The sequence below is a fragment of the Otolemur garnettii genome, unplaced genomic scaffold, assembly GCF_000181295.1.
Source record: "Otolemur garnettii isolate 467f Iridium unplaced genomic scaffold, OtoGar3 scaffold00003, whole genome shotgun sequence".
NCBI lineage: Eukaryota > Metazoa > Chordata > Mammalia > Primates > Galagidae > Otolemur > Otolemur garnettii.
The window spans coordinates 37,416,943-37,428,307 of record NW_003852398.1 but is presented as its reverse complement, the minus strand read 5'-3'; the positions used below and the strand labels follow the sequence as shown (position 1 = coordinate 37,428,307).

At 43.7% G+C, this 11,365-nt stretch overlaps 1 protein-coding gene and 1 pseudogene across 1 annotated transcript in view; one reads left to right on the top strand and one right to left on the bottom strand.

The window, feature by feature from the left end:
- HSPA9 (heat shock protein family A (Hsp70) member 9) overlaps positions 1-1,698 on the bottom strand; it is a 24,169-nt gene extending 22,471 nt beyond the window's left edge. The window contains exon 1 of the mRNA XM_023514654.1: positions 1,475-1,698. Within this exon, the coding sequence (XP_023370422.1) occupies positions 1,475-1,555 (81 nt within the window). The 5' untranslated portion in view covers positions 1,556-1,698. The remainder of the gene's footprint in view (positions 1-1,474) is intronic.
- The window catches only part of LOC100962822, a 45,450-nt pseudogene continuing 35,638 nt past the window's right edge, over positions 1,554-11,365 (top strand).

Below are 11,365 nucleotides of genomic sequence, written 5' to 3'. Positions count from 1 at the left end.
CAGGAGACTCGCTTGAGCCCAGGAGTTGGAGGTTGCTGTGAGCTGTGACACCACAGCACTCTACCCAGGGGGACAGCTTGAGGCTCTGTCTCAAAAAAAATAAAAAAATTAAAAAAAGACACTAAAAGCAATCATTTAATAAGTACAAGTTTTCCAAATAAGAGAAGTAAACATAAAATTGCCTTGAACTACATTACAAAAAGATTTCTCAACCTTGGCACTACTAACGTTGGGCCAAATCTTTGTTGGGGGGAGGGGGGCTGTTCTGCACATTGTAGGACATTTAGTAGCATCCTGGCCTCTCTGCACTACAAGCCAGTCAACACCCCATTAAATTGTGATGACCTAAAGTATCTCCAGACTTTGCCAGATGGTCCCTGGGGTAGGGAGTCAAACCCCAGGGAAGATACTTAGCCAGGACCTTGCCATACAACTAGTTTAAGAAAACTAAGGGCTCTGCGCCTGTGGCTCAAGTGGCTAAGGCGCCAGCCACATACACCTGAGCTGGTGGGTTCTAATCCAGCCCCACCCCCCCAAACAATGACAGCTGCAACCAAAAAATAGCCAGGCACTGTGGCAGGCGCCTGTAGTCCCAGCTACTTGGGAGACTGAGGCAGGAGAATCACTTGACCCCAGGAGTTGGAGGTTGCTGTGAGCTGTGATGGCACAGCACTCTACCCAGGGCGACAGCTTGACGCTCTGTCTCCAAAAAAAAAGAAAAAGAAAAAGAAAACTAAGGTCACTAACTTTGTGGAGTCATTAAAAAAAAAGTTTTAAGTAATGGCCTTCAACCAAAATAAGAAATCTTCATTACATCCTAAACTTCTAACTCCTTCCAAGCCTTTCTTAATACCCGCATGTGAGTGCAAAGACAGATACAATTTCTTTTCTCAAAAGTTGTCTTAGATTTTAGACGATAACGAGCAACTATTCCATAGCCTTTTTTTTTCTGAAGTAACAAACGAATACAATCTCGCACCATAGATTTGGAGAAAAATGTTTGTAAACACTAAAACCGGAGCTAGAGTTTGATTTTCGACTTATCGTTTAGGTGCTTTCTTCCTTTAGTTCATCTTATCAAAACATCCTTCCACACACTGTACTTTGAAGAAAGGAAGAGGAACCATACTCCCTTTAGATTAAAATAACAACGAAAATAGCGGCTCTCACGTTAGACTACATCCCTCGCTTCCACGGCCAAACCAGTCCAACCAGGCACAGAATGGACTATCAGATCCGCTACCTACGGGCTTATGAGGCCAGAATCTAGTCGCGAGGAGTATGACTCAGCAGGACCCAAGACACGAAGGCAAAACCCCGAACAAGCCCTTGAATCGGCAGCGCTAACTACGGGAAGCCCATTACCCTCCTTCCCTCCTGATCTCTCCGGAAAGATTCTGACCCTGAAGGGCACGGCCTACCGCGCTGAGGCCCAAGGCCCAGAGCCCTCCGGGAAGGTCTGGCAGTCCCCTACCTGGTGGCGGGCGGCCGTGGGGCCCCGGGAAGCTGCGGCTCCCACGAGACGCGCTGCTGCGGCTCTGCTGGCGCTTATCATGGCGGCTAGACCGAGGGGGTTCGAAGCAGCAAGCAAGCGCTCAGGCGGCCGGGAGCGGTACGACTCTGCGCTGGCAGCGCTTCTGGAAACCTCCAACCACGTGGGGTGAGGGGCGGGGGTTGGTCACCGCGGCCTAAAGGCCCGCTCTTTTCGCTGAGGCGCCGCCCTCGCCGCCTGACCAGAGACAACAGGACTGACGCTCCTGGAGTCAGTGCGTACCGATATTGTGCTTTGTGGCACGATTTTTGGAAAAATCCTGTTCTCCCCTTCCAGCCACAGCGGCTCTGGGCTCAGTGAGAGCCGACAAGAGGAAGAGGCGTATGAAGGCAGCATCTCAGACAGCCCTGGTCCTCCAAGGCAGGAAACACTCAAGGTCACACGGGATAAATAGCGAACCGATTACAGTCTCCTTGCGTCAGTTGCGCGGAAGGAGGAGACTGTTGAATCTGCGTACCTAGCTTCCGGCTAAGAGCCTGAGGCACATGCGCACAGGGAGGGGTGGAAACGGTTGTGATTAATAAAAGCGTTCATTGGACGTCCCCCTACGCACGCGCATTTGGCCTGAGTGGCGCCCGGAAAGGGTTCGGGCGCGTGCACACTTCGCGAGTGCGGATATTTTCTATGTTCCCTCTCATCGGGAAGGGCGCCATTTTGTCCTGTCGTTTTGTTAATTGTAATCATTGTTGCTCCGTCACCCCATTTTCTTGACAACTTTAAATACGTCTGGGAATTCAGAGCTTACACAAATTGGTGTCATGTTTTACCATAGGAAAAGCAGCATCTTGTTCTTACAGAGTAGTTAGTCCCGTTAGACTAATTACTGTGGGAACCATCAAGGGAAAATTCATGAGCTCAAGGCTCTTCTCTTCCCTGCTGTGCTGGGCCTGAGGTCGGTCTGGCCCTTTTCAAACTGCTGGTTACAAAGGTGTCAGTTACTGCTATGTCCGGTGACCAGTTTCAAGATTTTTAAGAAAAGGAATGAATTTATTGATTAAACAGACTTACTGGCTTATCTACCAGGTGTTAAATACTCAATGGGAATATAGGAAAATCAAAATATGCAGAACGCGCTGAAGAGAGGGATTACAGTGAGACTGAACTTGATTTGAAGGTAAATCTATTTATTTATTTAGACGAAGCCTCAAGCTGTCGCCCTGGGTAGAGTGCTGTGGCATCACAGGTCACAGCAACCTCCAACTTAACGGGCTCAAGCGAGTCTCTTGCCCCAGCCTCCCAAGTCGCTGGGACTACAGGCGCCCACCACAACGCCAGGCTATTTTTTGGTTGTAGCCATCATTGTTGTTTGGCGGGCCCGGGCTGGATTCGAATCTGCCACCTTAGGTGTATGTGGCTGGTGCCTTAGCCGCTTGAGTCACAGGCGCCAAGCCGGTAAAGCAATTTATTTGTCCTTCGAATGCAATCATATTTTAAGTCACTGCAGCCTCAAACTCCTGGGCTCAAGGGATCCTCCGCCTCAGCTTCCCAGGGAGCTGGAACTACAGCATGGGGTCTGGCTAATGGGAGGGCCAGTCGTGTCTTTTTCGTGCTTCATCTCTTCCTTAAGCAATCCTCCCCCATCATTCACCCCAAGTGCGAAGATTACAGGTGTCAGCCACCATCCGGGAAGTCCTCTCTTCAAAGAAACACATGCCTCAGACCAGGCGTGGTAATTTGTGCCTGTAATCGTAGCACTGCAAGAGGCTGAGACAGTAGGAGGTTAGGAGTTGGAGACCCCAGCCTGAGTAAGAGCCAGATGTAGTGGCCGGCTTCTGTAGTCCCAACTACTGGGGAGGCTGAAGCAGGAGGATCTCTTGAACCTGGAGGTTTGAGGTTGCCGTGAGCTAGGCTGACTTCACTGCACACTAGCCTGGTCACTGTAATCCTGGGAGGCCTAGGCAGGCAGATTGCTTGAGCTCAGGAGTTCAAGACCAGCCTAAGCAAGTAGGGGATCCATCTCCACTAAGAATGAAAAAACTGAGGCAAGAGTATCACTTGAGCCCAGGAGTTTGAGGTTGCTGTGAGCTATGAACTCGCTGCACTCTACTGAGGGCTACAGACTCTATCTCAAAAAAAAAAAAAAAAGGGTGGTGCCTGTAGCTCAATGGGTAGAGTGCCGGCCACATACACTCAGGCTGGAGGTTTGAATCTGGCCCACGCCAGCTAAACAAAATGACAACTGCAACAAAAAAATGGCTGGGAGTTGTGGCAGGCGTCTGCAGTCCCAGCTACTTGGGAGGCTAAGGCAAGAGAATGGCTTGGGCCCTAGAGTTTGGGGTTGCTGTGAGCTGTGGCACTACAGCACTCTACCCAGGGTGACATACTGAGACTGTCTCCCGGGGAAAAAAAGTCAGTATTAAGTAAATCACCACTGTGGGAGGAATTTTGAAGGAGATGTAGGGGGACATTGGGGAGGGAAAAAGGTAATTGACTTTACATTCTGATGGGGATGGAAGTGGGAGTAAACATAAAAGTCGAATGTAACATTGGTTATAGATCAGGTAGAGTCTGAAAGTTTAAAAAAAGCCTCTCACACACTATTCCTTAAGTGTTAGCCTTATTATATTATCCTCATTAGTCTACTTAATAATCTTTAGTTCTCTTTAATTCCCTCAGTGGTAGGCTTTCCTAAGGCCATCAAAATTACAGGCTCATGACTCCTACTTGCAGAGATTTATATTCTGAAACAATATGCTGATACAAAAGAAGATAGAATGACACTATTAAACATTAAAGCAAAATAGAAACAGAAAACATTGCATCCTTACGTACATGACGGGGGTGGTGTGGTATAGGGTGGGGAGGGCAGGTAAAAATAGAGTAACTGAATTCTCACTTCTCTTTCCTCTCAACTGGTTCAGAGTTTGGTTTTCTTCTTGCTCCATGTAATAAAAAGGCAGAAAGGGTGGCGCCTGTGGCTCAAGGAGTAGGGTGCTGGCCCCACATATTGGTTCAAACCCAGCCCCAGCCAAAAACTGCAAAAAAAATAAAATAAAAAGCCAGAAAATGTTAATCAAAGGAATCCTGGAGTCAAATAATGTTAGTTAAAGGGTTTGTTAGATGACCATTTTATGATTGACGTTCCTGGTAGTTTCCTAAGGCAAATTGCAAATACTCAGCATGACCACAAGGGGTGTGTGGTATCCCTAGATACTCAAAGCTTGAGTCTGAGCATGGGCGTTTTATATATTAATAGTATTTCCAGTGTCAAAGAGGACAAATTTCTGGACTGCTTTGCAAATTGACATGTATTACAACCTGACAGTGCAAATTTAAAACCTAAATCTAAAAATATGAAGGGATTCAGTTCGATCCACAGCCAAGTAGCATAATGCTTCAATATACAGCACAGTATTGTATTTCATTTCTCTGTTGTCATCTCGGTGTCACATTGGGAAATGGAAAGAACTGGTGCATAATTTGGTTTTGTGTTTACCAAACACACCAGGTGGCTGGCTGCCCAATCCCTGTACATTTTATACCGTGCTCACACACATATATACACACACACAAGGTAGGACAATTAAGTTCAAGAACTCATCCTAGAAAAAATGCTACATAGATCATTGCCAAACATCACTATGGTCACCTTTGAAGTACTTGTCTTGGCCATCCACTGACTGTAGTGATACTCAGCAATGAGGTATGTAGCACTTTTTCTAAGATGAGTTCTTGAACTTAATTGTCTTGCCTTGTGTGTATGTGCGTATATATAGAAAGAGATGGAGTCTTGCTATGTTGCCCTGGCTGGTCTCAAACTCTCAAACTCCTGGGCTGAAACCATCTTCCAGCTTCAGCCTTTCTAGAAGTGTGTGCCACTATACTCAGGGCCTTATTTTTTAATAATATTATAACTGGCATGATTATTATTTTAGCATATTTAAAAACAGGTAACTAGGTTCAACTTTGAAGTGTTTAACTCCTAGTCATTTGTAAGAGTTGTCATTAGAATAGTAATTCCTAATAGCTGTTGAGTGTTCACTTAACACTGTCCTAAGTGCTCTATTTATAGATTATCTGGCATGCTCACAATGGTCTCAGATAAATACTATTGGTATTCCCATTTTGCCAGTATGGAAACTGAGGCTTAGAGTGGTTAAGCAGGGTCACATAGCAATAGAATGGTAAAGTTAGAATTTGAAGCCAGACTAACTCCAGAACCTACACTGCTAACCACTAGGCTCTGCCACCTCATAACTAAACTGGGTCATTTACCTCAACTTTCACATATCCAACAGATGTGTTTTGTAATACTGGCCCAATCCACTATTAATTATTTTAGGCAACTCAATTAAAAAGTTAGAAATACAGTAGAACAATCTATAAGTTGCCTCTGGAAGAAGGCAGTCAAAATAGGGAACTAGGCCTGCTATAAAGATCTACACTTGTGGTACATGTCTGGTCTGTGAAAATTGGGTCAATTTAAGGTGGCCGGCCATGTGCAGTGGCTCACGCCTGTAATCCTAGTACTCTGAGAGGCCGAGGCAGGTAGATTGCTTAGCTCGTGAGTTCAAGACCAGCCCAAGCAAAATTGAGACCCTGTCTCTATTAAAAATAGAAAAATTGAGGCAAGAGAATCACGAGCCCAAATTGGATGTTGGAGGTTGCTGTGAGCTATTATGCTATGGCACTCTACCCAGGGTGACAGCTTGAGACTCTGTCTCAAAAAAAAAAAAAAGGTGGTGGTCAATGTGGTCAACTACGTTACTTTAAAGTTTTTTAGTATTATTTAGGTTTCAGGATAACTATGAAGGTCAATCTATAATATAATGTCCAGTATCAAATTTATATATTTAAGTGAAGTCTCTTTAAACTGGTGACTCAGAAGATGTTTTATTCAATTTCCCCAAAGATGAATAGCTTGCTGTGGCACCTTCCATCTTCAGGAAATAAAAATATGGCATACTGCAGGGATTTGTCACTTTTGTTCTCTTTGGAATTTTTCATGTACCTGCAGCAGATTTCAGGAGACAGGTCTCACTTTTCTTCACTATATTGAAGTATATTACACAGTGTCACTTATACTTACACTGTCACTTATACCTCAGCCTGTTTCAAAGGAGTTGCCCTAGTAAAGTGTAGGAAGTATTATGTCAGGTGATATCCCTGTCCTCAGGAGGGGTGACAGCAAGTTTCATTCTATGTTTAATGCCTAGTATCCCACCAACCTGCCCTCCTTCTGATAGAAGAAAAGTGAAATACAGGATGACCCTGAAAGAAAAGTAAGGCGGCAATAAATTTGATTAGATAGGACATTTACATTCCAGTGATATTAACCTTATTCTGAATTTTCATTTCAGTTGGCTATTGGCTATATCAAGGCCCCATAAGGGAAGTCCCTATTTAGGGAAGAAGTAGGGCTGACAAAACCAGAGATTTGCTCTTCACAAAGATACATTTAACTTTTTTTGGAGATAGGGTGTTACTTTGTTGCTCAGGCTGGAGTGCAATTGCAGCTTTAAACTCCTGGTCACAAACAATCCTCCTGCCTGAGCCTTCCTAAATGCTGAGATTACCCTTATGAGCCAACAGGCCCAGTCCTAACATTTAATTCTTAAAGATGTAGGAGCCTTTTCTGAAATCTTTTAGTTTAAAGGAACAAGATTTTAATTTATTCTTGATTAGCAAGGTATAGTGGAAGGAATCCTGACCTAGAATTTGAGCCTGAACTTGGGTTCTAGAATCACAAAAATAACCTTAGATATCGTTTGAAGGACACAAAGAGGCTGGGCATGGTGTCTCATGCCTATAATCTTAGCTCACAGTTCTAGACCACCCTGAGCAAGAGCAAGACACCATCTCTACTAAAAATAGAAAAACTAGCTAGGCATTGTGACGGAGGCCTGTAGCTACCTGGGAGGCTGAGATAAGAGGATCATTGAGCCCAAGACAGTGAGGTGTTTGTGTGCTGTGATAATGCCATGGCACTCTACCCAGCGAGACAGAGTGAGACTCAAATTAAAAAAAAAAAAAATGGAAACATACTCCCATTATGTATGCATTCATGTATGTATAAACTGCATATATGTATATAGTGCTACTTGGGTCTGCTTGTACCACCCTTGCTACCTTTCTGTATGTGCCTTGAATTACTCCATACCTATGGAGTGCCTTTATTGGGCAGAATAGAAGCAAGGTCCGTAAAGTGCCAAGTTGTGTCAAGGGTCACTGGTTCAGCTCATAGGCCCAGCTTTTGGTATAAGTGCCAGTTGCTCATTTTATTCGACTAGTGGTTGGGGGATTGGACGGAGGGGATCTGTGTGTGTACCATGACTTGAAGCAAGCTAATTTACCTGGGAAGATCTCTATGACCCCTTCTTCAGGAGAAAGGGGAATATGTGACTTCGGTAGCTACCAAGGGTCTCATGAATACCTCTCCTCCATAGGGGAATGTACTGTTCTAAGCCTTCCAAAGCACAGAGGCAACTCCACAGAGACTGTGGATGAGTTCATCCTGCCTGTGCTCTGAGGCTTTGTGTGGCTTCCCAGAAGGACATCTACTTTACCTCACCTCAGGTTGTGTGTGGGGATGTGTGCATTGGTGTATGCATGTATTGTGATGGCCCACTATTGTCTCATTTCCATTACAGCATGACTCCCTTGCCTGAACTGAGGAAGTAAGTCACTCTCAAGATTAAAGGCAGCCAACAAAACACCAGCACCTGGAGTCTTGGAGAACAACATCTGTGTTTGGGTGGTCAGGTGTCAACAGGTAGGTTAAGGATCGGTAACTGAGTCCCTGAACCCAAAGGTGATTCTTTCCTGGGGTCTGTTTGGCATATATCTGCTCTAAGATATATTCCCAGTGGCCAAAGAGGCTTCACTTTTCCTAGCACATAATTTGTGGTTTGTTGATAGTGCTATCTTGTCATAAAACACCATTTTATGAGTGGAGCCTCATTTCCATGAATTCGAGCAACTACATTGGGACCAGAGCCCAAATTCAGAACTGGGAGAATCCTAGACACATTTCAGAAATCAACTAAATAGCAAAGAAACAATTTTCCTAAAAGGTATATTTAAGTATTAGGCACCAGCCACATACATCTAACTTGGCGGGTTTGAATCCAGCCCGGTCCCGCCAAACAACAATGACGGCTGCAACTAAAAAATAGCCGGGCGTTGTGGAAGGCGCCTGTGGTCCCAGCTATGTGAGAGGCTGAGGCAGGAGACTCGCCTGAGCCCAGGAGTTGGAGGTTGCTGTGAGCTGTGACGCCATGGCATTCTACCCAGGGGGATAGCTTGAGGCTCTGTCTCAAAAAAAAAATTTTTAATTTTCTTACCCCTATATGAGGACTTTTTAGATTTTCAGCTTTCTTCTGTGAACTTAAGTAGGTGAGTGCTGGTTTTCTATACACTCAAAGTCTGGAGAAGTTAGAATGCTCTTTAGAGAGCTGCAGAGGAGAGAGAAACAGAGTGCTTCTTGGATTCAGGGCAGTTAGCAGCCATATATATGTGTTCACTTCATAAGTCCTAATTGGTAGGGAAATTTGAAAATAAGCTATTTAGATTTTTATTTTTTATTTTATTTTATTTTTTGAGACAGAGTCTCAAGCTATCACCCTGGGTAGAGTGCCATGCCATCACAGCTCATAGCAACCTCCAGCTCTTGGGCCTAAGCGATTCCTTTGCCTCAGCCTCCCAAGTAGCTGGGACTACAGGCGCTAGGCACAGTGCCTGGCTATTTTTTTGTTGCAATTGTCTTTGTTGTTTAGCAGGCCTGGACTATGTTCATACCTGCCAGCTTCGGTGTATGTGGCTGGCACCCTATTCACTGAGCTATGGGCGCCACCCAGATTTTTATTATTTATTTATTTATTTATATGTATTAAACATTTGTAGGCTTGAAACACCATTTTTTCTGTTTCTGTGTTCTGCTATTTTTGTTTACCATTATCTTGCTTAAATATTTCTGCGTGTCAACTTAGTCCCGTATACTTGTCATTTTTTTTTTTTTTTTGAGACAGAGCCTCAAGCTGTCCCCCTGGGTAGAGTGCCGTGGCATTACAGCTCACAGCAACCTCCAATTTCTGGGCTCAAGCGAGTCTCCTGCCTCTGCCTCCCAAGTAGCTGGGACCACAGGCGCCTGCCATAACGCCCGGCTATTTTTTGGTTGCAGCCATTATTGTTGTTTGGCGGGTCCGGGCTGGGGATTCGAACCTGCCACCTTAGGTGTACGTGGCTGGCGCCTTAGCCGGTTGAGCTACAGGCGCCGAGCCATACTTGTCATTTTTAACAGCCATATACATAATCTTATTCTTTCTTGAAATACACTAGTTTATCCTCTGAATCCTCTATGCTTCTACTTTTTGTTTTTTTTTGCAGGGTATAGCCAAAGATATACTGCATTCCTAAAATATCTCTGAAAACAAGCTGTTTTTCAGAGCCGAAATCACCATTTGATTTTTTTTTTTTTACTTTGAGGGTGTATGTAGGAAGCCATTGGACACAAAAGGGTATTGAATTGTCTTTACTGAAGACCATGTCTGTGGGGCTGGCTGGGCCACTTGATGAGAAATCTCAGCAAGAGGCTCAGACACCAAACTATGGAAAAATTTAAACTGACAGAGTGCTTGATATTTTCAAGGAGTCACTTAGGTTCTGTGTATTACTGCAGCATTCAAAAGGGAGACATAGTTCAGCGCTATGATTAAAGTGACTTTTGTCATTACCCTTTTGTTTGTGTAAGATATAATGGTAGGCTATAGCCATTTCATCATTTGGGGGGTGTAATGGTTAGCTAAAGCTATTTTTCTTCAAAGGGCCAGTTATTTCCTTAGTTTTTCTCCAAAGCTTCAGCTTTAGCAGATAGGAGCCATAAATTCTGTGACATAGCTGCCGCCTTATCTGTCTTGGGAGTTATAGATTACAGATATAAGACAATTCATGTACCTCTGCATAATGAGGTAAGTTTTATAAATCATAAATCTTCACTTAACATGCAGGTGGGGTTGGGTGCCAGATTTAGAAAAACTGATGTAGTTGCCAAGTTCATGAATGTCATAAATCATTCATGCTAAGGTAGCCCAGAATCTTGCCGTCCTCTGAGGCAGACCAATTTCAAGGTGGTTTGTTAAAAACAAAAATGTGAGTCTTGATGATTATTTTTCAAAATCAAATGCATTTTTTATTTGAAGGTTAAAAACAAATTATTTTTCTTTTTTTAGTTGAAATCAATTTCCTAAAACCCACCCTTCACCCTCAAAGAATCTATCAATATAATATCTTTTCTTCCCTGATCCCTGAATTCTATCAGAAACACATCACAAAAACACATAACCTCTATATTTGTAATCCAGATCTTTAATGTGCTGAAAATGAGATTCAGAGGTTTCAATAAATCTTGAAGCACATTATTAGGAAAAAGCCCTCTGGAGTTTTGGGGCTTATTTTTTCTTGTCCTATATTTTACATGAAGTTGCCATGGATTAAAGATTTTATATTGATCTTAGTAGGCAAGTATAACCCTCTTCTACACTGCCTGTCCTCTTTGGAAAAAGGCAGGAAAAGAGTAGGCCCTAAAGAGATACGGGATAACAAGCTTGAAGATGTGCAGCATGGAAGTGCCTTTCTAAGCTCCCAGGCTTTAACCAGACTTCTAGAATGTGGATATTAAACTGAAGTAGTTTCTCTGAAAGTTGCTCACTTGGTAGATGAAGAAAGCCGAATTTGGCTATTATTTAGGATGAAAACCTACCAGTGCTTTTGGTGCAGAGCTCTAAAAGAGAAAAACAGAGAGAAAAATGATTTTACCTGAGGCTATTAGTTTTCTAAGGGTAGATGAGTATCTGTACAGTATCTTTTTTTTTTTTT